This window comes from Zootoca vivipara, chromosome 4 (assembly GCF_965207765.1).
Source record: "Zootoca vivipara chromosome 4, rZooViv2.hap1.1, whole genome shotgun sequence".
Classification (NCBI taxonomy): Eukaryota; Metazoa; Chordata; class Lepidosauria; order Squamata; family Lacertidae; genus Zootoca; species Zootoca vivipara.
In genome coordinates this window covers 81,346,608-81,372,408 of record NC_142587.1, presented here as the reverse complement: position 1 = coordinate 81,372,408, position 25,801 = coordinate 81,346,608, and the positions used below count along the sequence as shown (strand labels likewise).

The 25,801-nt window shown below is 43.9% G+C and overlaps 1 protein-coding gene across 3 annotated transcripts in view; it reads right to left on the bottom strand.

The window, feature by feature from the left end:
• Nucleotides 1-171: 171 nt before the first annotated feature.
• LATS2 (large tumor suppressor kinase 2) overlaps nucleotides 172-25,801 on the bottom strand; it is a 48,708-nt gene continuing 23,078 nt past the window's right edge. For 2 of the 3 annotated variants that reach the window (XM_035115057.3, XM_035115055.3), the window contains 6 exons: nucleotides 12,636-12,768; nucleotides 10,098-11,602; nucleotides 7,661-8,243; nucleotides 6,158-6,340; nucleotides 5,433-5,539; nucleotides 172-3,206 (listed from right to left, as the gene is read on the bottom strand). In XM_035115057.3, coding sequence (XP_034970948.1) covers nucleotides 2,712-3,206; nucleotides 5,433-5,539; nucleotides 6,158-6,340; nucleotides 7,661-8,243; nucleotides 10,098-11,602; nucleotides 12,636-12,768 — 3,006 coding nt within the window. In that variant the 3' untranslated portion in view covers nucleotides 172-2,711. The remainder of the gene's footprint in view (nucleotides 3,207-5,432; nucleotides 5,540-6,157; nucleotides 6,341-7,660; nucleotides 8,244-10,097; nucleotides 11,603-12,635; nucleotides 12,769-25,801) is intronic. The other variant, XM_088668286.1, reaches the window with a different exon arrangement.

Below are 25,801 nucleotides of genomic sequence, written 5' to 3'. Positions count from 1 at the left end.
CGGGGCTGGAAACAGTTAGTTTACCTCTGGTTTGCTAGTAAAACTGAATTACCGTGTTGCAAAAGTAGTGGGTCCATGGTTTGGCTTTCAGAAAAAGGGTGTTTGCAGTACTTCACCCATTAAGAACCACTACAATAAGCCATAAGAACACACACAAGTTACATCCTGGGATTTTGATTCGGTATTTTTTTAATAATAATAATAATAAATTGTGCCAGCGGAAGCTTTCGAAAGGCAAATGATAAATAAATAACAGTTAAACTGAGTTCCTGAGGAAGAACCTACCACATGAAAGAATGTCAGATAGTTGTAAATATATATAAAAAAACATGGCATTATTATATAAAAAGTAGTAATACTGAAATCTTTCATAAACTGCCACAACACAAGCACTGCATACCTCAGAACACTCCTTTCATACAAATGTAAACAAATACACAATCATTTTGTTTAGTTTAGCCTGATGGATTTACAGGTGCTGTTGCTTTAGATGTCTAGACAATGGGTAGGATATGATAGGCTAAAATGTTAAGGAAGAATATTTGGAATAACATTGGGGGGGATGCAGCTTCAGATTCAAAAGCTTAACATAAAAAGCAAGAACACAGTGGAATATTGCCCTCAAAAGTTATTGCAATGAATTATTTTAAAATAGGACTGTTAAACTAATCTGATTTAGGTATATATATAATATAAATGAAGATATTTATGGCTTAATTATTTTTAGTATTCCATTATTCTGAATAATCCTTATGTTAACATAACTAATAAAATGCATTATTTTAAACAATTTTTAGAAAATATTTTAATGTACGCTTGCATTTTGATAGAGATGCAGGATTAGTATAGTCCATCATAGATATATAACAATATAACAGACCAGGTATAATCGGGGCCAGCATTTGGGAACGTCACTTAAGACAGCTAAGGCTGCTACCCCAAATATATTCATTTCTGTGTATACATGGTTAGAATAGGCCTATTTAAATAGGAAAGAAGAGTTCACAATTCCTGGCAGCTCTGGAAGTGCCAGCCATTGTTGCCTCAATGCGATGTTGATAAAGAACTGCACGCTTTCATCATGTAAGCCATTTCTGGTCCTCCCAAGTGATCACAGAGAATCAGCTAGAGAGGCCAATGTGTATCTATGGTTTCGGGGATTGCTATATATACTGTAGATTGGTTTTCCACTGTAAGATATAGCCGCAACAAAGAAAAGATGCACCTGGGGAGGGTCTACATCTCAATGGCAAAATGTTTTGCATGTATATAGCTCTACGTTAAATCCCCAGCGCCTCCCAGTGAAACTGTCTCAGGTTAACTGGGCTTGGAAGAATTCGGCCTGAGAGACTGTCTGCCAGAGGAGACAATACTGGCTAGGGTGTCGAGGAAACAACTTGGTATAAAGGCAGCTCCATAGATTCAACACATCCCAGAAAGAAAGGCGTTGTCACTGAATTACCTTTAACATTACTGCTCTGAAGAGTCCTATCAGTTTTAAGGATAAGGAAGTAAGGCCCACAAATCAAATTTAAGGCACAAAGAATTATCTTCTATATATTTTCCCCCATATAGACACTAAATGATAAGATTAATGAATACTATATGGCAAGTTCCAAACAAATGAACACTGCATACCATGTGGTAGGTGAGTGGGGCATCAAACAGTTAGATTTTGGCCACAAATTTATTTCCAAAGCAATTGTTTTGCTAGTTACCCATCTTTGGGATAAATTTTAAGAAACAAGATAATCAACTTCTACGAACCTCTCTCTTCCCCTGTACACACCACCAACCCCTAACCTGAATTAGAGCTTTGTAATTTGTTTTTACAGAACACACAGCCATAATAAAGAGTCAAAACCATCCACACAATACATTATCAGCACACAAGTCCTGAGGGTCGCTGAGATCCTCAGTACAAGTACAAGCACAGGACCTGCCTGTGAATGGCAAGAAATAGGTCATTTCAAAACAGAAGAAAACAACATAATCACAGCTCCATGCAACATTCTACACAAATCCAGTCACTGAAACCACTCTTCGATTGCCACTTGCTCACACGTTGATTACACTAAATTAAAATAAAAAAATCAGAAAAGGGAAATAAAGCAGCTTCAAAAATGATGTCAGGATATTGAAAGTACATATAGATTATTATGGTGTGAATAAAAATGGCACTGGTAAATTTAGGACGACAGCAGACTTTTTCTTCTCTTATTAAAACATTATTGCACAGAGACCTTTAATCACACGTTCTTCAGTCTTACTTATTTTTCCTAAAAATGTGACATAAGTGCGATGGACATTTTTTAAAAAATGTAGAAAAGAAGAACAGCAGCATGATTTGTCTGAATTAATCCCTATAATTTAGTAGGATAAACAGAACCCTGCTATAAACAAAAATAAGTGCTCTCTGCTCACTTGAAAATAAAATAAAACAGCACAACACTGTGGAAGCTTGTAAATGCTCAGAGTGGGCAACGCTGACCCAGAAGGAAAACTTGGCTTAAGAACACGCCTGTCCTTGGAAATCGATGCTGAAAATCTGGATTTCAAGTGCACTCGTAAACATAGCTATTTACAGTCCTAAACAGCCTAAACTCAAAACCAGCTTGCATTTAGGACCTGGTCTGCAAGTCCTTCTATCTGCAGGCTCAGGTGGAAGATACGGATAAATGGGTTAATTTTGTAGAACTCTGTACAATAATTTACACATATACGGGTTGACAGGCTCCTGCCTGATCCAGCCCATCTTTGCTTTCTGCATCAGAATTCTCCGACTGGCTCACTTCTATTCCAGAAGGCTTTGGGTATCTGAACGGGTATCCATTGTCATCAAAGAACCTTCGGAAAGTGAACTCATAGAAGGCATGTTCCGTGTGTTTGCCGCTGGAGGAGGTTTGCGGGTCCCATGCCCTGGTGCTGTCCTCACTAGCGTCATCCCAAGGGCCTTCTTCCTCAACGGGATCAAAATTCGAGGTGTCCATTGGATGGCTGATCTTTGGGACGTAGGGAGCTGCCTGCCTGCGGATATCGGTGGAGAAGTCCATGGAGTCAAAGAAAGGGTGGACCTTGAGGTCATCTGCTCCATTTCTTCCAAGCCTCTCTTCGGCAGCACAGCACAGTTTTGTGATAAGGTCACTTGCTTCGGGGCTCAGCTTGATCTGGGAGGGGATGTGCAGTGTGTTCTCCCAATTTATCACCTGAAGAGTAGTTAATATATATGGTTAGCATCCAGTAGCATTCCTCCTGAAAGGCAAGCCTTCTAGACTTAAAACAGGACAGAGGTTAGGCTATCCTGGGCCAGATAGAGGCGCAACTGGGCCACCAGTTGAAGCTGATGGAAGGCACTCCATGCCACTGAGGCACCTGAGCCTCAATCCAGAAGTATCCTCAAGCTACAAAACGTGTTCTGAGGTAAAAAAAATACTTTTTCCCCAAAGATTCCACCCACCCCCTCAAGAACTCTTAAATCACTGATATCGGTTCAGTATACCTGAAGGAGCGTCTCCACCTCCATCGTTCTGCCCGGACACTGAGGTCCAGTGCCGAGGGCCTTCTGGCGGTTCCCTCACTGCGAGAAGTCAAGTTACAGGGAACCAGGCAGAGGGCCTTCTCGGTAGTGGCACCCGCCCTGTGGAACACCCTCCCACCAGATGTCAAAGAGAAAAACAACTACCAGACTTTTAGAGAACATCTGAAGGCAGCCCTGTTTAGGGAAGCTTTTAATGTTTAATAAATTATTGTATTTTAATATTTCTGTTGGAAGCCACCCAGAGTGGCTGGGGAAACCCAGCCAGATGGGCGGGTTATAAATAATAAATTATTATTATTATTATTATTACAATGGTACCTCGACATACGAATGCCTCGACTTCCGAAGGTTTCGACTTACGAAGTTGACAACCCCAGAAGTATTTTCGCCGTGCGTGCGTTCTGCGCTTGCGCAGAAGCGGCATGCGCAGAAGCACAAAATCGCTCTTCACACATGCGCAGAACAGGCGCTTTGACAACTGAAGACTTCGACTTACGGAGAGCGCCGCGGAACAGATCGCCTTCATAAGTCGAGGCACCACTGTATCTACATATGGATATCACTTGGTTAGATGCTAAGGAGTGGCAATATGAAGTATGAAATTAGTTAACAAATTCATTTAATTTAGAAGGATATGTGATCAATGTTATTTACAGAGAACCCTAAAATGAACTCTATATTAAAAATACAAAGTCTGACTTCCTTCTAATAATGATTTTTAGTACTCGCTCTGTTAGGAATTTTGTAAATCTCTGGCCTTTTTTATTATAGTATTACTATTGTCCTATAGATTTGATTGTATGACAGATAAAGGGCCTCTTGCCTCTTCAGACTGTCAGTATTTTGCAGGCGGCATTCTAGAGCATACTAGAAGTTTAGTTTTGTGTAATTAAAGTGGGTTAAAGTGCCCTGTTGCCTGGCACAACAAATCCACTAAAAAAAACACCACACCCCAGACTTTTTGCAATTAGGAAAGGGTGGTGAAATGAGTGGACGAGATAACTGCTATGCAAGTAACTCAGGTTGAATGTTCATTGCCATGTAAGCTCTTTGTATAACTTCCTCCACCTATCTGCCCACCCTGTTCCTGGTTGCCCTGCTAGCCAGGACATGTTTCCTAATTCCAGAGGAAGAGGAGAGTGGAAGCATACTTGGGTAATACACTTGTCTCCCAACCCACGGATTAGGTACGGTAAGAGACTGGCTTAAGTGCAGCAAGCAGCTGGTGATGGGAAATCCACGAGTGGGAATTTATTTGGGTAAAGTAAGTGATCTATTATTGGGTGGCTACTGACACTGTGCTTTTGTGTGTTTCAAGACTGCTTAATACCAAACTGAACCGGTATAGAGTAAGTCAGTAAAGCTATACCTGAGTGGGAGATTCTATTATTCTATATAAAGGCCTTTGATTAGGTCAGGCATCCCCAAACTCTGCCCTCCAGGTGTTTTGGGACTACAGTTCTCATCATCCCTGGTCCTGACCCCTGGTCCTGTTAGCTAGGGATTATGGGAGTTGTAGTCCCAAAACATCTGGAGGGCCGAGTTTGGGGTTGCCTGCCTTAGGTGTTCATTCCGTGTTGTTTTTAAACCTATTCTTGGTTGTTATATTATTTTTATAATTAGTTTTAGGTGATTTTGAGGATACGTGTGTAAACTGCCTTAAATGTGTATGTGTATATATATATATATATATATATATATATATATATATGTAGAATATTCACAAATAAATAAATAAATAATAACAACCATGCCTTACCCAAATTGGATTGTTGCCTAACAAAAAAAATCCAGGATTGATTTATTATTTGAAGAAAATTGGAAAAAAAGAGGGAGGAAACCCCATAGAGCTGCACCATTAATTTTTAACAATATTAATTGGGAGTGAATTTACCTTCAGCTGGGTTTCTGTGGGAGAGGCAGCCAGAAACGGAGGCTGCCCAACCAACATCTCAAAGAGAATCACACCAACACTCCACCAGTCACAAAGCTGAGTGTATCCTGAAAGACAATCAGGAAAAAAGTGTTACCTGCTGTGTTTTCAAAGACGCAAGTCAGATTTTATTTTAATTTTGTTCAATAACCTTGCCCCTTATAGCTTCATAACTTCATCTCAGAAGAATGAACTATGGCCAAAAACCTAAATTATTGAAAAATCTGCTTTACGTGCCTTGTGATGGCTGACCTTGATCCTGCCTCTGAAAGCAAAGTTGATATTCAAAAGCGCTCAGAGTATTTTATTCACTGCACTATGAAGACTATAGCAAGCCTTAGAGAATATTGAATTCTTTAATGAGATGCCCAAATTTTTTGTATACCAGTAAAACGTATACACAGTCAAACCTTGGTTGTCGAACGTAATCCGTTCAACAACCAAGGCATGGCTTCCAACTGGCTGCAGGAACTCGTGCACTCAAGCGGAAGCCGTGTCGGACATTCAGCTTCCGAAGAACGTTTGAAAACTGGAGCATTTACTTCTGGGTTTTCGTTGTTCGGGAGCCAAAATGTTCCAAAACAGAGGCGTTCGGGAAACGAGGGTTGACTGTACTGCAGTATAGAATACTGAGCGCTTGTGATGAAGGGTGAGCTAGAAACATTTTAAACAAATAAACCACCTACCTTTACGAAGGAGAACTTCAGGTGCAATATAATTGGGTGTTCCAACTAATGAATGGGCTAAACATCTCTGATGTTGCCTTTTAGCTCTCTGCTCCAAGGTCTTCAACCTGTCTCCACATCTACAGTTAGACACATCATCCCAAAGGTCGCTTGGCTCCATGCTGTCCTGCCTGATGTGGCTCCCTTTCAAAAGATGGGAAAAGAAAATAGGAAATTACATGGAAAGATCAAAAAAAGCTCTCCCTAGAAACAAAATAAGCATGATTCACTGTTTTCCTCTGAACTGCAAGCTTTGCAATTTAATTTTGACTGCGTTTTTTGTTTGCATTTCACCCCTTCCCCTAACATGTAACATCTTAAAAATGAATAAGAGTGTTTAAAAAAGGTTCAGGAGACAAAACTCAGAAGCAGCCACAAACGGTGACTACATTCACCTCTGGATTGTCAGGATTTTTCTTCAATTAAAGCAGACTATAAGTGCTCTGTTGCCCTGACGCAACAAATCCCATGAAATACAACAAACTAGACTCTTTGCAATTTAAAAAGTAAAATGGAAATGTAGTGAAAAGTGTGGGATGAACATCTGAAAAACAGGAAGACATATAACTGCTATCCAAGTAAATCAGGGTGAATACTCATTGTTGTTTAACATCCTCACAAACAAACTGGAATGTATGCTCCATAGAGACTGAACAGTGTTGCATTCCATGTAGCACTAAGTCACTGGTTCTGTCAGTGCAGTGCAGGATTTTCTCCTTGTGCAACGGAACCTTTCCGCTCCTCTCCTCCCCCCATGTGCCCCACAATTCTGTTCTGCTGGCTCAACTTTTCAGAGCAGGTTTTGCAGGGTAGGGCAAGTGCGAGGGAAGGAGGAGGCGGGTAGGAAAATCCCATTGTGCTAGCAGTAATATTTGCACGGATAGGAATACTTAGCTGAATGCCACCTGTATTCTAAGATGAATGCCCAGGTTGGCTGGAGGAGCCCTATATGTTATGTGGATCATATGTCTATAGATAGGCTGGTGTTGGCTACTGCTACCATCTCTCTGATTTTACACAGTCACACTTTGGCCCCCTCATCTCTATCCAAAGATCTGCCACCAAAGTCATTCACTTTTTTCTCTTTCTGCTCCTGGTCCAGTACAAATTCCTTGTCCTCCCCTTTAAAGCTTTCCTTAGCCTTGCCTGCCTTTATCTCTGCTCTTATATCCCCATGACTGTCACTCCTCCAGCCTTTGCTCCATCTCCCTTATTGCCCCTTATCTTTGGAGCTGCCTCTTAGGACAAATGGGTGAGATCACCTCTCTCACGTTCTTCAAACACCTCCTCAACCCCCACCTTTCTCATGTTTTTTTTTTAATGTATTTATTGTATTTTTGAGTTTGTGCTATAAGCCACTCTGGGAATTTTTTCTGAAGGGGAGGATATATACATATGCTGAAGTCATAGTAACAACAACTATGGCACATTTCGAAGCTACCTCCTTGCCCCCAAGCCCATTACCTTTCTGGTAATATTTCGAGTTGTGCGTCCACCTGAATCCAGTGCAGAGGCCAAAGTCGGTCAGTTTGATGTGTCCATCAAGATCAATCAGAATGTTATCAGGCTTGATGTCTCTATGGATAAACCCCATTTTGTGCACGCTCTCTATGGCCAGTGTGAGTTCAGCAATGTAAAACCGAGCTAGCTTTTCTGGAAAGACTTCCATCCGGATGAGCAGGCTCATCATGTCTCCGCCGGGGATGTAGTCCATCACAAAATACAGGTTCTCCTTGTCCTGGAAGGAGTAGTAGAGCTTAACCACCCATTCATTGTCTGCCTCTGCAAGGATGTCCCTTTCGGCCTTGACATGGGCAACTTGGTTACGGTTGAGCACGTCCTTCTTCCTCAGGGTTTTCATGGCGTACAGGGCGTGGGTGTCCACTTTGCATGCAAGGCAGACTTCCCCAAAAGCACCGATACCCAGAGTCTTGATTTTTACAAACATGGATTTGTCCATTTTGGCTCTCTTGAGCCTGTTGTAGTTTGACTCCTTCTGGTAGAGAATTTTCCTCATCTGCTCTTGTTCTGTTTCACAAAGGCCAGCCTGGGTGGGGATTATGAGGTGGGGAGAGAAAAAGCAAGGGAGTCAGGATAATCACATACAGACACAAAAATTGCCGGAAAAGATGCACAATCACATCAGTTACGAAGAACGTGCAACAAAAGCTCAGTCTGTTTTTGTTCCATCTCACCCTCTAAATACAGTGGTACCTCGGTTTATGAACACAATTGGTTCCGGAAGTCTGTTCATAAACTGAAGCGTTCATAAACTGAAGCGAACTTTCCCATTGAAAGTAATGGAAAGTGGATTAATCTGTTCCAGACAGTCCGCGGAGTACTTAAACTGAAGCGTTCATAAACTGAAGCGAACTTTCCCATTGAAAGTAATGGAAAGTGGATTAATCCGTTCCAGACGGGTCCGCGGAGTACTTAAACTGAAGCGTTCATAAACTGAAGCATCTGTGTAATTGGTTCCGGAAGTCTGTTCATAAACTGAAGCGTTCATAAACTGAAGCGAACTTTCCCATTGAAAGTAATGGAAAGTGGATTAATCCGTTCCAGACGGGTCCGCGGAGTACTTAAACTGAAGCGTTCATAAACTGAAGCATCTGTGTAATTGGTTCCGGAAGTCTGTTCATAAACTGAAGCGTTCATAAACTGAAGCGAACTTTCCCATTGAAAGTAATGGAAAATGAATTAATCCGTTCCAGATGGGTCCGCGGCGTTCATAAACCGAAAATTCATAAACCGAGGTGTTCATAAACCGAGGTTCCACTGTATTTAAAAGCAGTACACGCAGGTTGCATTCATTCTATTACTTTAATTTGTTAGAGCCATTTCCATTTCATGCTTCTAAGCATAAAATCTGGCTCAAAACTCATCACCGCAACTATCTTAATTCCTCATTGCATTTCACTAGCCCACATGGCAAGGAAGGTAACCTTGAAAAATCTGAGGGAAATTCCTGATAAAAGTTCATAAATCAAAGAGATCCCACTTGGTCATTAAACCATAAGAGGACCCATAAGCAGTGGTGTAGCTAGCCGCTCAGGTGCCTGGTGCGGGGTGTGTGTGTGTTCTGCAACCAGGAGCGGGGCGATCTGCCCATGGAGGCGGAGTGACCCTCTTTGACGCTTGAAGACTCTCCGTTGCCTCCCCCTCAGCTGTAGGGCAGCTGAGGGAGAGGCAGTAGGCAGACGCAAGTCCCACGCTGCCGTTTCAGGCAGCACGGAACCTGCAAGCACCTAAGCCACCATGTCACTCCTAAAAAGTTTTGTGAGCCCAATTTTTTTTATAAAAAAACTTATTTTGTCACCCCCCCTTCAGTGATGACACCCACATCCCCCATACCCCCTTCCTCCACCACTGCCCATAAGAGGAATCAAGCCAAAGGCATAAGAATTCTAGCATCCTCGTTTCAACACTGGCCAACCAGATGCCCATGGGAACCCTACAAGCAGAATATTGCAGCAGCCCTCTCCCACTGCTATACTCCAACCACAGGAATTTAGAGGTCTGCTGCCTTTGATAACACAGCTTCCATAGAGCCAACATGAAGAGGAGTCTACCAATTCTATGAGTCATTGACAGCCTTATCTTCCATGTGTTGTTTGTCCATTCCCCTTTATATCAGGGGCAGTGTGGCTTGGCTTTCTGTTCCTTCCTCTGTATTGGGGGGGGGGACTGGGGGGGGGGAAGAAGCACAAATGACACCCAGCAATGGTCCTGGATGTCAGAAAATATCTCTATTTCTGTGGGGGGTTGGATGAAGTTGGGATGTGGTATCAGGAAGTGTGAGAGACTTGCGTATCTATGCTGTATTGAATACAGAGGTCTGCTACATTATCCCAGTCTCATTACCTTTCAAGAAAAACAAAAGCACAAACACACAAATTACCTTGGCCATTTCTTGCTCCAACTGCAGCCGGCGATTAATTTTCTGCTGGTAGGTCTTTATGACGTTCTCCACATGCTGCTCCATGTAGAATTTAAAGGCAAACGGCGAGTAGCTTTTAATACGTGACTCTCTTTTCTCTTCATCTTTGCCGTTCTTCCGCACCGGCACTGGGGACGTCTGGATCTGTTTCTTATCCTTGCCTGGCTTTTCCGCTTTGGCCGACTTGATTTTGTCGTTCCTTTCCCCGTTTTCCTCAGCTTTGTTTCCTGATGAGCTGGGGACTCGCCGAAGGGTCTGCTCGATCCCTGTGCGTAAGCAGTTCATATCAAACTGCTCAGAACTACTGGGCAGCAGCAAATGCTTCGGATAAGGAGGCGGAGGGCACCTCAGCTCCTGATTGCTATAGTCCACATCTAGCTGATAGGCATTAGCTCCTCCAACAGGAAGGGGGTGCTGTTCGGCCATTCCTAAGCCATCCACAGCCGAAGACTGTGCAGCCAGCCAGCCAGGATGAGCAGGGCCTACTGCAGTCTGAGGCTCAGGCCTCATCACCCTTGTGCTCTTCACTGGCTGTAGAATATGAGCAGATGTGACTGCCGTGATGGTGTTTGGAGAAGTAATGGACGCCTCAGCTTTGCCTGGAGAAGTCTGCCTCATGGATATCGGCATCTGTTGCTGGTGGCTGTTGAAAGAATTGGTTCTGCTTGGGACGCAGCCCTCAGGCCTGAAGGGCACATGCTGCCGGACCGACGCTTCCAGGGCTGGGTTCTGTAACGAGTCGCGGCGTGACGAGGACGACGATGAAGAGGTCGTCTGCCACTGCTGAACTTGAGGGTTGTTCATATCATACAGGTCCATGTTCAGACTGTTTCTGGATGGCGTCAGCAGGCCCTGTGGTGGGCTGTCTGAAAATTCGTTTGTATATGCTGGGCCTCCTCTGGTGATCACGTGCATTGGGTGGGAGGAGGGGATCGGTTGCTTGTGATGGGAGTGCGGCATATACAGACCGCCTGGCGCTTGCTGGAACCCGTGGCCGGAGTTATTCTGAACAACCGTTCCTTTGTTCGGAAGGCTGGGATACCCTCCCTCCTGCTGCAACTTGTTCTGGAAAGAATGGCTCCTCTGAATCCCATAGCCGAGAGCCTGAGCTTCCCCTTGCACCATCACGGGTTGCCTGCCATAATGAGGGCTGCTGTGGCCCGGATAGTTGATCACTGGGGCATCCATGTTTGCAGAATAGGCTTTCTGCTGGTGACTGCCAGGCGTGTTGTGGGAGCCTAAGCTGGCAGGCCTTTGTACTGGAGAGTTCATGTTTGCAGCCTGAGAAGCAGAGAGCAAGTAGTCCATATATGGCCTGGGAACATCACCCAGCATGTTAGCAGCTTCTGCCCCAAAGCCTGCACCTTCATAGCCCGGGTTGCTAACCTGGTGGTAGGGTGGGAAAGATTCGCTGGACCCTTCAAAACTTGGCCTGCGGCTTATGTTATTTGGCATAATACCCTTTCCTGTAGTGGGGAGAGAAAGATAATGGGTGAGGTAGTGTTAGGAAACCATTCATGTGAATAGACTTATTCCTGCGCATGCATGTAACACTGAATTCATTATTTCATAGAATTTCTAAGACTACTTCTCACAGAAAGGTTTCAGATTTGTGAGCAAGGACAAAAAAACCCCCACTGTCATCAGTTAAAACAACACTGTTAAAATCGGCTCCGTGCAAAACTGCAATGCAAATGATAAAACAGTTTTGAAACTAAAAGGTTCGAACTGTTCTTCCTAGCAAATTCAAGTGTGTTTCTTGGCTAAGTTTACCTTTGCATTTGCACTGAACCAGAAATAAGGAAATGGAAGGAGGAGTAAGAGTGAAATGCTACATGAATCTTCAGGATGAGGATACACATGGATTCACACTTAAGGAATATTTATTTATTTATTTATTTATTTATTTATTTATTTATTTATTTATTTATTTATTTATTTATACCCTGCCCATCTGGCTGAGTTTCCCCAGCCACTCTGGGTGGCTTCCAACAGAACAGAACATTAAAATGCAATAATCTATTAAACATTAAAAGCTTCCCTAAACAGGGCTGCCTTCAGATGTCTTCTAAAAGTCTGGTAGTTGTTTTTCTCTTTGACATCTGGTGGGAAGGCGTTCCACAGGGCAGGTGCCACTACCGAGAAGGCCCTCTGCCTGGTTCCCTGTAACTTGAAATACAATTTCTTTTCTTTTTGTAGTGACAACAAGGCAAAATTTTCACATTTAATATTTCCTTGCAAACTCCCATTTCAAACCCTTCAACAGCAAAATGCAATCAAATTGTTGCAAGGCTTCTATCTGGTTGCATCGAACTTTAGCACATTAGGAATGAAACTTGAAGTATATATTGCCACACAGTCCACAGGTCAATGATATTTTATCCCTTGAGAAACCACACTTAGCAGCGTCTAGACAGCTACCAAGTTGCTTTCATATTCCACACAGCATCAAACCAGGCGAAAGCTTAGGAATGAGATGGAAAGAGCACCCACACTTACCCGAAGATGTCTGTTTAATGACCCGGACTATTTGTTCATTTCTGGGATCCAAGTATCCCATCTTGCTAATGTATTCCAAAGCTGCTTCAATGCTTCTACTGCCAGTTTGTTTTAGGGCTCTCACAGCCATCTCCTAGACAAAACAGATATACAGAAACACAAATGAACAATCTGATGGCATAACACCGTTGAAGCTAAACAGCCGTATGAATTTCAGTCAATTTACTGATTAAATCATTGATGTAACTACAGAACTATGGGTTTGGGAAAAAACCAACACCCTACTTTAGGAACATTTAGGTCAGTATTGTCTCCAGGGTTTCAGGCAGGAGTTTTTCATAGGTCTAGAGACACCAGGGACCAAACCTTAGAGCTTCTGCTGGCAAATCTGATGCTCTACTGCTAAGCTGTGGGCTTTCCCCAGTTTCAGAAGCATTAACATGTTGCAACAGACATTGCAGGGTGACCTTTTCTAAGAGGGCGTCACCTTTCTATAAGTACTTGCATGAAAAACAAACATTTTTTAAAAATCCTGCTGCATAACCCACAATTGACCTAAAGGTTTGAAGTGCATTAACCAAAACTGGGCTGAGTATTCGGCCCCAAAGCAATGAAGTTTTTGCTATCGGGGGGTTGGATTAAATGAACCCCGGGGTCCCTTCCAACTCTACAGTTCTAGATTAGCAATATCAGGCACCTTAGAAAGAATAAAACGTTTCAGCACTCCAGAAACGATCAGCACATGACATACACGGCACGGAGCAGGTGGACAGAGAAAAGTTCTTCTTTCCTAACTCTAGCACTTGTGGAAATCCGATTGAAGCTGAATGTTGTGAGATTTAGGACTGATAAAAGAAAGCACTGCTTCATGCAGCACAGGATCAAACTATGGAGCTCGCTTCTCCCCAGGAGGCAGTGACCAACTTGGACAAGCTTGGGAATAGGATTAGACAAATTCATGGAGGAGAGAAGGACTATCAATGGCTGCTAGCCATGAAAGCTGTGCTCTGCCGCCACAGTTGGAGGCCAGCAATGCCGCTGAACACTAGTTGCTGAAAACCACAGGAGGGGAAGAGTGATATTGTCCTCATGTCCTGCTCCCTGGTTTCCCAGAGGCATCTGGTCGTCCACCATGAAAACACAGGATGCTGGACTAGATGGGCCATTGACCTGATCCAACAGGCTCTTCCTATGTTCTTGGATGTTCTACTAGTGTGAAATGTTTTTCACCACTGTGAAATTATGGTTTCCTTTATGGACCCTGCCATTTTTTTAAAAAATGAGTTGGTGGTTCATACTCTTATAAATAAATCAAAATAATTAAACGAAACTTCGTCCTGTAGTTCCCTGGATGAAAATCACTTAGAAAGTTCCCGTGAGCCTGGAAAACTGTTTAAACAAAAGTATATATATTTTATATTATTGACTTGGTCCCAACACAGCCAGAGAAACCGTTCCTTCCAGTATTCCTTGTGGCAAGCCTAGTATAAATTGGGCCTAGTCTTTAGTAATCCCCTCATGTTTTGAAGATGCATATTGAATGGACAGTGTTGAACAGGGGTCCCCAGACTTACCCGCCTTTGGGCCGGTGCCCGCCGTGCCAATCTCGCGGCGGGCCGGAGGGCGGGGGAGTGTGCGCGCAGTGGGCTGGAGGGTGGGGGAGTGTGCGCCAGTGCGCATGCGCACACCCATTTACTGGCGCGGTGGCACGCTTCCAGGCCGAAAAAAATCGCCGAAAATTGTTTGTGCGCATGCGTATGGGCCTCCCCGACCCAGAAGTGCACCTCCCCCGACCCGGAAGTGCACCGGAAATGACCTCTTCTGGGTCGGGAGAGGCCCATACGCATGCAGAAACGATTTTCAGCGAATTTTTTCAGATCTGGAATGGCGGCGGCGCGCAGCGGGGGTCGTTGCGGGCCCGATTGGGAGGCCAATTTGGCCGCATCTGGCCCGCGGGCCGTAGTCTGGGGACCCCTGGTGTTGAATGTATATTCAGCAGTCAGGAGGTTCGGGCTTACATATGCCCAAATTTTCCCCTCTCCCAACCTTGTGGCTGAATCTGCTTCACTATGTTGAGCTGCAAAACGAAGGCAAATGAGAAACTGCAAATGTGCCACTCTGCCCTCAACATTTAATTCCTATCCTCCCTTTCTATCATAGTGTTCTAAGCAGTACGTACACCTCAAAAACATGTTTGATCATTCCATATGGGAAAGCAAACATTACATAATCCAACAGCCGTCTTTGATGCCAGTTGACCTCTTCTATTTGGGCTGTGGCAGCTTGGGATGGAGGGAATATGTGTCAGCAGTTTGCTTCCTGGCTAACCAACCCGCCGAACACACAAAACATGACTCCCCCACCCTAAAAATAACCTCCACTCCATTACGGAGAGCCTTCTTTCGTACTCTGAACTTCATGGCTCTAGTGTAAACACAAGGTGAATTCAGACACAGCAATAAAGCTGAACTAGCACAAAAAATGCTATTTGCTGTGAACTGGTCCAACATTAGTGCTTATTCTGTAAGGGAGTTATGAGCCAAAGGAATCTAGTTGCCTCAAGTTAGAAGCCCTTTGTTGTTGTTGTTGTTTAGTCGTTTAGTCCGTGTCCGACTCATGACCCCATGGACCAGAGCACGCCAGGCACTCCTGTCTTCCACTGCCTCCCGCAGTTTGGTCAAACTCATGTTCGTAGCTTCGAGAACACTGTCCAACCATCTCGTCCTCTGTCGTCCCCTTCTCCTTGTGCCCTCAATCTTTCCCAGCATCAGCGTCTTTTCCAGGGAAAATACTAAATGTTTCCACTTGCACGTAATTGAAAATATTTGCCACAATAGAGAAATGCGGCGATAAAAATCTTGCTAGTTACTGAGAGGTGTTTAAATGTTTTAGTGTGAACGATCTTGTAACCACAGGTCAAAACATATTTTTTTTAAAAACCAGGTAGGCATCAGAGCAAATTTTCAAATTTACCAGAGTGGGGGAGGGAAGGAGACATTTTCATAAGACTATTTCACTACACGCAAGTTGAAAAGCAAGTTTTGTTGATAAGTCCTATAAGTGGATGTAAGACAACAATGCCGGATTTACGGTAGTTTTTCCAGTTAAGGAAGATATGCATAAAATGAAGCTCAAGCAAGGAGCACCTAAGGTATTTTGTGTGTGAGAGCTTTTGAAATAAAACAGCAATTTCTGATACTTTCTTTTTTTTTTTTGAAGTCTCAGATATAATGATATACTATTAAAAGCAGTCTTTTTTATATATAGGTCTTACCGATGTCCTACTTGTTCTCATCTGTTCTCAGCTGTGAAGACTGTAATAGTACCGTATCACAAAAGAAGCCATTTATTAATTAAAAGCATTGTTATCCCGTTCTTCAACTAAAAAAAAGATTCTCAGAGTAGCTTACAAATGTCAGTGACGAGGCGGTCATACGCTAAGGTTTCAAGGATACAGCACAAAAGGAAATGGGATTAGGAGGGAGGAGAACGAAAAAGGCACCATTCTACAGAATCCTTATAATGATCAGCTAGAATCACAACATTTTAAGGAAATGTTGCTGGCCTTTCAAGTAGAGCTGATGGGAAGGCCCTGCCAGACCCGTCTCTGTCTCTGTCTCTCTGTCTCTCTGTCTCTCTGTCTCTCTCTCTCTCTCTCTCTCTCTCTCTCTCTCTCTCTCTCACACACACACACACACACACACAGAGAGAGAGAGAGAGAGAGTCTCTCACATGCTTTCAATAGCAACTCCTTGACCTCAGTGTTCAGGGCAAGTAATCTGTCCGGATGGCACTTTCAATGAACTGCAGCAATGAGGTTATTCCCTTCATTAGCATCAGTGATGCATTTTGCTAATTTTACCACATGCACGCGTTAGCCAAACATTCATTTGGCTGACATTACATTTATAAAAAGTACCACCCAATATGCCAACTATTTCAGTACCGCAGGCACTAATTTAGAAGTGACTAGGTTCTAGTCATTCCCTTCCTGTTGCTTCCAAGAAAAATCTGGGGTATGTGCAGAAAAAAGCACAAAAACAAAAAACCCCTGTGCTGTTTACAAATCCTCCCAGGATTCAAGGAGAATAATTCTGTCAAGCTGGGTGTAAAGAAATCCCTCAGCTGTGAGTACAGATCAAAAGCTACAAGTCACTGGACTAACTGCCCTCAGAAAAACAAGCACATTTAAGAATTGCAGGCCTGCCTTCTGGCGTCAGTTACAGCCCTTATACAAATATAGTATGGCAAATAACTCCCCACACTTGTGACATACTTTATATTAATAATGCAGCTACATTTTACGCACAAAAGGGAACAGTGTTCTACTGATTCATATATGCTTGCATCCAACCACCCTTCCAAGGCGGCCAGAGAAATTTATGGGGATTCTGAGGCAAGTTTCCCATCCGTGTCTGGGCCAAGCCCAAATTGGGCTTTGCTTCAGAAAAGGAATGGAAACGCACCTGGTACCTTCAAACGATTTCAAGTTACAAAGCAGTGAAGTTTTCCAGTTCATCTCACCATTGTGTATAATAGCACCTTTGGGCAAAGCAATAATAAGCACCTTAAATAGGAAAATTCTATCTTTAATATTTCCTCTAGGAATATTTTAAACAGGGCTGTACACCCTTTAGGATAGCTGACCTGGATGCATTATAATTGATCCATGTTCTGCTTAAGATATTCCTATCACTGTGAGCTGCTTACCCAGGTCACATTGTAATTACAGTAATGTGTGCTAGCTTTAAAGACAGAACTGCAATGGGGCAAGTAACAGATACAACCATTTGGAGTTCTGGGTTTTAGAAAGTAATTTTGTACTACAGTGGCAGTGTGGTGTAGTGGTTAGTCTACGACAGGCATCCCCAAACTGCGGCCCTCCAGATGTTTTGGCCTACAACTCCCATCATCCCTAGCTAACAGGACCAGTGGTCAGGGATGATGGGAATTGTAGTCCAAAACATCTGGAGGGCCGAAGTTTGGGGATGCCTGGTCTACGACATGGGAGATAAGGGTTCAAATCACTGCTCAGCCATGAAGCACACTGGGGTGACCTTGGCCCAGTCACGGTCCTATTATTATTATTATTATTATTATTATTATTATTATTATTATTATTATGCCCTTCATCCGAAGATCACAGGGTGCTTTACAATACTGTATAGAAAACACAAAAATAAAAACCATAATAATAAAAACAAAAAGAAAACCCTGCACATAGTGATAATTATTTATAATTTTCTATAATAAATAGTCTATCCTACCTCACATAATTGTTGAGAGGATAAAAAGAGGGGAGCAATTTGGGGGGGGGGTAATTTTTTTTTTGAATATCTGCCTAACTATTCCCATATTTTTAAAAACCAGCAGAAACTGTTCCTTTCATTGTTCAAATAATATTCTGTAGTAGAATATACTAATACATATATTTACACATGTATACTTAGTAATAATGAGCACACCAAAATGTTCTACATACATTATCTCAGTAATATTTATACTAATCGTGGTCTCTATTATTATTGCCACTTTGCAGAGGAAAACAAGTAAGACAGGCCCCATTTCCATTGAATGTTAAACCATGGTTCAGGAACCTATGAGAACAAGACTCCACAATCCACAGTGAAAAACAGAGTTCACACATTCCCTCCTTCCTTTTCCCCATGTGGCCAGGACTTAGGTTGAATTTACTTCCACCTACCAAGGGATGCAGGTGGCGCTGTGGGTTAAACCACAGAGCCCAGGGCTTGCTGATCAGAAGGTTGGCGGTTCGAATCCCTGCGACAGGGTGAGCTCCCGTTGCTCGGTCCCAGCTCCTGCCAACCTAGCAGTTCGAAAGCACGTCAAAGTGCAAGTAGATAAATAGGTACCTCTCCAAATGGGAAGGTAAACAGCATTTCTGTGTGCTGCTCTGGTTCGCCAGAAGTGGCTTTGTCATGCTGGCCACATGACCTGGAAGCTGTATGCCGGCTCCCTCGGCCAATAACGTGAGATGAGTGCCGCAACCCCAGTCGGTCATGACTGGACCTAATGGTCAGGGGTCCCTTTACCTTTACCAAGGGTCTCACAGTTTAAAGGTAACGGTAAAGGGACCCCTGACCATTAGGTCCAGTCGTGACCAACTCTGGGGTTGCGCGCTCATCTCGCATTATTGGCCTAGGGAGCCGGCGTACAGCTTCCAGGTCATGTGGCCAGCATGACAAAGCCGCTTCTGGCAAACCAGAGCAGCACATGGAAACACCGTTTACCTTCCCGCTGTAGCGGTTCCTATTTATCTACTTGCATTTTGACGTGCTTTCGAACTGCTAGGTTGGCAGGAGCTGGGACCAAGCAACGGGAGCTCACCCCGCCACAGGGATTCGAACCGCCGACCTTCTGATCAGCAAGCCCTAGGCTCAGTGGTTTAACCACAGCGCCACCCTACCTAAACGGTATTGCCGTTTACAATGCTAGTTTCATGGTTTGAAGTTGGCTTGTTTAGCAATTACCCATTGCTTATTGTTAACCAAATTGCCCAGTTGGCATGCAAGGATAAGCTGAGACTTCTTCAATACCAAATTCAGCAGAAGTCCTCTGCCTGGCCATGCAAGAAAATGAGAGGGGATGGGAGACCATACAAGTCTAATGCGTTGCTTGGACTAACGGAGGGTCACCTACGTAGTCCTAAATCATGGGTTAGGATTACGTGCGAGTGCTTCCAGTTTCTAGCCTCCAGGTCCCTAGTGAGTTTGTGGCTGAGGCTGCTCACAGCTCACACCCTTAATCATTACCCTACACCAGGTGTGGCCAGCTTTTGTCCCTCCAGATGTTGCTGAGCTACAAGTCCCATCATCCTTGGTCATTGGCCATGCTTGCTAGGGCTGATGGGAGTTGCAGTTCAGCAACATCCAGAGAGCCAAAGGTTACTCACGCTTGAACCACATAATCTCTTAAATCAGTGGGAGCAAGAGGACCAGCGGCTGAGGATGTTTCATAGCTGTTATCGTCAACAAGTCTTGCCTCGATAAAGACTGAAAGCAAAATTGACTAGGGGAATGAAAGGTTTGCAGCCAACAAATGAATTCCGGAAACTGTACATGGGCAAATGAAGACAGCAGATGGTGGATGGAACAGCAAAGTGTGGGAGGTGATGTAAAGGATATATCCAGGCAAGAGCAAGAGACTGGAGTGGGGAGATAACGAGAAGAGTGCACACAGGACTAAGACGATTAGCAGAATCTAGGCAGGAGCATGCAGCCAAGGAAATAGGCTGCAGACATGGAAAAAATCTCCGTGGAGACATCCTTAGGAGCCTGTTGCACAAACTCGGAGTTGTTGATTCAGGTAGGTAGCCATGTTGGTCTGATGCAGTCACAATACATAAAAAATTGTCCAGTAGCACCTTAGAGAACTAAGTTTGTTCTGGGTATAAGCTTTTGTCTGCATGCACACTTCTTCAGATACACTGAAACAGAAGTCACCAGACCCTTATATATAGAGGAAGGGTGAGGTGGGGTTTTTCTCAGCAGGGTAGTAGGAGATGGGTGATTGCCTCAATGGGTATGGTAAACCTATTGACGACTTGTTGAGTCACAGTTCAATTCATATGAGCCAGGGTCAGTAAGACAGCCCATTACTGCTACCAAATCTTCGCCCGTAATTCCTTAAGCTAAGCAATACAGAAGAACTAAAAGCAGATCTTCAACAGCAAATTATCTGTGCCCAAGAACGAGTGGCTCCTGAACAAATCCCCTGCAACGAACCATATGGTACCCTTGTTTGAAACACAACCCCTGCAACAACAAAAAGTGGCTGCCTTCATATTTACCCCAATATTATGCATTTCTCTTTGCAATTTTTAACCCAGGAAAGAAGTATGCCAAAGAAATGATAATAGCCAGGAATGGCATGATCAGCTTACTATAAAACTTAACATTCCATTTATATTTGCATGCTACTCAAGTCTAGTTGCACTTACTACATGTAAAATGCTGCATTTTGAATCAGAATTCAAAATGACCATAACAGATTGGACAACTGGGTGCAAGCTAAAAAAAGGAATTTCAATAGGGACAAATGTAAGGTTCTGCACTTAGGCAGGAAGAATCAGATGCACAAATATAGGATGGCTTACTAGCAGTACATGTGAAAAGGATCTAGGGGTCTTGGTGGACCAGAAGCTTCACAAACAGTGTGATGCAGCAGCAAAAAAAGCTAATACTATTCTAGGCTGCATCAGCAGAAGTAGGGAAATAATAGTACTACTCTATCCTGCCTTGGTCAGACCACAGCTGGAACACTGCGTCCAGTTCTGGGCGCTGCAATTTAAGATGGATGTTGACAAGCTGGAACGTGTGTAGAGAAGGGCAACCAAGATGGTCAGGGGTCTGGAAGCCAAGCCTTATGAAGAACGGTTGAAGGAGCTGAATATGTTTAGCCTGGAAAAGACTGAGAGGAGATAATGATAGCCATCTTCAAATATCTTAAGGGCTGTCACATGGAGGAGGGAGCATGCTTGTTTTCCCCTGCTCTGGAGGGTAGGACTTGAACCAATGGCTTCAAGTTACAGGAAAGGAGATTCCGACTAAACATTCAGAAAAACTTTCTGACAGTAAGAGATGTTCAACAGTGGAACAGACTCTCACGAGAGGTAGTAGACCAGGGGGCAGCAAACTTTCAGGAGGGGACCGGTCCACTGTCCCTCAGACCTTGTGTGGGGGGGCGGACCCCCCTCTCCCGAAAGGACACACACACCCGCCGCCACTCATGCAGTCGCCAAAGCCTCATCTTTGGCAGTGTCGTCATCCTCTGCCTCGGCCAGGAGTCCGTGGGGCACAGAGCCCATGTCACTGGCCTGGGCAGCGGAGGCAGCCTCCCTGCGCTGCTTCCTCCCACTCAGCTCTTGGCCATACGCGGCTGCCTCAGCAGCTAGGAAGGGGCGTCGCCCAGAGGCGTCCGCAGCTTTAGATTGGCTGCAGGAGCTTCCTGCAGCCAATCCAAAGCCATGCCAGTGTCACGGAAGTCAGCTGCTGTGCCGGTTTAGCGCGGGGACTGTCTGAGCAGGTGGCAGGATCCATGGGCCGGATTTAAAAGCCCGGTTGGCTGCATCCGGCCCCCGGGCCATAGTTTGCCAACCCGTGTAGTAGACTCTCCTTCCTTGGAGGTTTTTAAACAGAGGTTGGAAGGCCACCTGCCATGGATGCTTTAGCAGAGATTCTTGCATTGCAGGGGGTGGGACAAGAAGACCCTTGGGGTCCCCTCCAACTCTACGATTCTATGAAAAACACTTTGAAAAAACAACTAAGGAATAGGTTTGCTGAGTACATTCCCAAGTGGTAACTCCATTTGCTCTTCTTGGTGTGTTTCCCGATACACACGTTTTATGTCTGCTCCAGGTCATTTTGCACGATCAGTCATTGGAAACACAAGGACCAATCTACATTAATCTCAGCAACCTTAGCGGCAAATAGCAGCCAGAGTGAATGTTTTCAGCAGGAAATCTGAGCCCCACTGGCTTCTCTTTCTTCAAAACAACAGATTCAGCTTTTTTAAAACCTTCATGTGTAGTTTGGTGATCTCCTCCCACATTTCTCACACGGTGGTGCCCCTTCCCAATATTGTTCTATCCTGCCTTTCTCGTTGTTTCTCAAGAGTTTTTGAACCAATTTTGCATGCAGTGACTCATTCACCACAGCTACTTTGCAAATTTATTTCATTTATCTTTTTTGAACTGGGGGAGGGATCTGTATCTCCTCCACCTGGGCTTGCTTCACAATCAAAAAGATTTGTTTTCAACACAGTTACTGCAGTCAATACTCACAATTTTGGGTAATTAATTTGCTGTGTTGTGTTTTTAATTTTGGTATGCCACTTTCATAGCTGCCAAGTTTTCGCTTTTCTCGCGAGGAAGCCTATTCAGCATAAGGGAAAATCCCTGTAAAAAAGGGATAACTTGGCAGCTATGCACTTTGGGCATTTTCTTTTAGATCAAAAAGCAGGTTTAAAGCACCTGAAGGTTTATTTTATTTATTAAATCTGCCTACCGCCCTTCATCCGAAGATCTCAGAGCTGTTCACAGCATAAAAATACAAGATAAAAACACAAAATGCAAAACATAGAAAGAGAGCAAAAAAAGGGAAGAGAGCAAGCCCGGAATGCTGAAAAGCAGCAGTGCATACCTAAAGCAAGTGCTGAATAGAAATGAAGTGTAAGAGCCAGTGAGATTACAATACACAGTGATGCCTTGCAAGACGAATTTAATTCGTTCCGTGAAAAATTCGTCTTGCGAATTGCAGTTTCCCATAGGAATGCTATGAAGTTTCTTTTTTTTCCCCATAGGAACGCATTAATTAAATTTCAATGCATTCCTATGGGAAACCGCAATTCACAAGACGAATTTTTCGCAAAACGAATTCGTCTTGCGAGTCACCATCAGACCGCAAGATGCATTCATCTTGCGAAAAATTCGTCTTGCAGGGCATTCGTCTTGCGAGGTACCACTGTATAAGAAACACAAAAAGAAAAAAGGTAGCTTTTTCAGAAGTGGAACTTGATGCGGAGGTGTGGGTTCAAATCCTTCTTCGGAGCAAGGAGAGCTACAAATGCGATAAGGAATTTGAAACCAGAACAAGAGACAAATGGAAATGGAACCAACAGACAACATGAAACACTGGTGCAAGACAAACACATACTATTATATATTTTGCCGATGTGCCTGTGGGAACCTTGTTTGAATCGAGTAACTCCACTCTGCAGCCACTTCAGAAACAAACTCTGTCCTCCAAAAGATCACACTTGATCCTGATCAGTCTTCTGATGAAACCGCCATGAGATGCTACAGTGAGTTGCAAGGGGGGGGGGCTAGACTGCAGAAGGCAAGATGCAATATGGAGGGCACTCTAGCACAAAAAAGGGTGGCAAGAGCTAATTCTTTTATTGATTTTGTTCTCATCGTGCAGTCGGAACAGCTGCAAGCTCCACTTGGAATTCAGACTCTCATATCAGCATGGAAGTCCATTACAAAGGAGGATTGTTAATTAATACACTGTCAATTTGCTCTGCTTTCCAAAACCATAGGGTACAATTTTTGAATAGCCCGGCGACTGCTGGAGGCAAAACCATCAGCAGAATAAAATGTCCAAGAGGTCAGGCGTTTTCGCATAAAGCAGCTGCAGCAATATTACTGAAGTTCTTGTGTGTCTACAGCTGACCAAGAATAAGGTTGCACGAGAAGGCTAGCACCTCAAGAGAACAGCTGCAGGTCCTTCATCTCAGAAAGCGGGGTGGGGGGGGAGGAATAATACATTCATATTGCATGACTTTCAAGCTTGATCTACAGTGGTACCTCTGGTTAAGAACTTAATTCGTTCCGGAGGTCTGTTCTTATCCTGAAGCACCACTAATGGGGCCTCCTGCTGCCGCCGGGCCACCGGAGCACGATTTCTGTTCTCATCCTGAATCAAAGTTCTTAACCTGAGGTACTATTTCTGGGTTAGCGGAATCTGTAACCTGAAGCGTTTGTAACCCAAGGTACCACTGTACTTTGTTCTTCTGTGACCAAACTAGATGCTACAAATCATGGTTTCTTTCATCCCTCCTCTCCCTTTACCTTCTCTTCTACCTTCCACGGCAGCTTCCCTCTCCCCATCCCCTTCCTTTCTATTCCTAGTTTACGTATTGATAATAGATAACAATGGCGATAAAAACTACTGCTTTAACTTGCTAATTTCCCCTAACATCTACTCCTCCTCTCATGAACTTCTCTGTCTCCTGGCCACTCTTTACTCAGCTTACCCAGTAAGTTGATGGTGCTGGTCCAGACAGCTATGGCAGGGCATGCAGGTGAGGAGGCACTGAGGCCCCCAAGACCACTGTTTGGTGTTGGCCCCCAGTCTGAGAAAACACTGCTCTGCATGACAACATCCAATCCTGGCCTAGGTGTGGTTGGCGGATGCAAAAACACAGCTCTAAGTCACTGTATTCTTTAAGCAGGAACCACTCTCTGAGGTGGTTTCCATTCTATATTCCATGCTTTTTTCTTCACAGGCAGAACTAGCACAAACCCATGAATACTTCTCGCTCCTCATAGATCCAACAGCCTGATGATAGCTACAAGGCTTTTCCATGACCAGATAAATGCTGATATTTGTATGTTTTCCTTGCAACAGAAAACCACCATTAAGTGATCCAACTCTTCTGGGCATGGAGTCCGATGTGCTATAAAAGGCAAGGTCTTGCCTCAGATTGTGGATTTGGGGTCTGAAGGGTGGCAGATTTTACGTTCTGTTTACCGTATTTCATTCAATTGACAATTTGCTCCCTATGAAACATTTTGAAGTAATTTTATGGCAATAGCAACAATTTCCAATCCAGTCCAGAACAGACTGGGATAAAATAAATTAAAAAAGTCTCCACTTAAAAGGCTTGTTGGAAAAGGAAGGTCTTCAATCAGCACCAGAAAAGTAACAGGATGCATAACAGAAAGAACTTCCCAAATGTAGGTGCTGCAATACTCAAGGCTTGATTTCTACATCACATAGAAAAGACCATCCCAATCTACTAGGAAGTTCCTGTTTGGGCAGCACCTATTAATTTCCATCATGTGTAGGAGAACTTCCCAGTGCATTGCATTATTTGTTGGCTCCCAGTACGTTTCTGAGCACAATTCAAAGTGTTGGTGCTGACCTTTATGGCCCTAAACGGCCTTGGTCCAGTATACCTGAAGGAGCGTCTCCACCCCCATCGTTCTGCCCGGACACTGAGGTCCAGTGCTGAGGGCCTTCTGGCAGTTCCCTCGCTGCGAGAAGTCAAGTTACAGGGAACCAGGCAGAGAGCCTTCTCGGTAGTGGCGCCAGCCCTGTGGAACGCCCTCCCACCAGATGCCAAAGAGAACAACAGCTACCAGATACAGGTAGGTAGCCGTGTTGGTCTGAGTCGAAGCAAAATAAAAAAATTCCTTCAGTAGCACCTTAAAGACCAACTAAGTTTATATTTTGGTATGAGCTTTTGGTATGAGCTTTTGGTATGAGCTTTTGGTATGAGCTTTTGCATGCACACGAAAGCTCATACCAAAATATAAACTTAGTTGGTCTTTAAGGTGCTACTGAAGGATTTTTTTTATTTTGTAACAGCTACCAGACTTTTAGAAGACATCTGAAGGCAGCCCTGTTTAGGGAAGCTTTTAA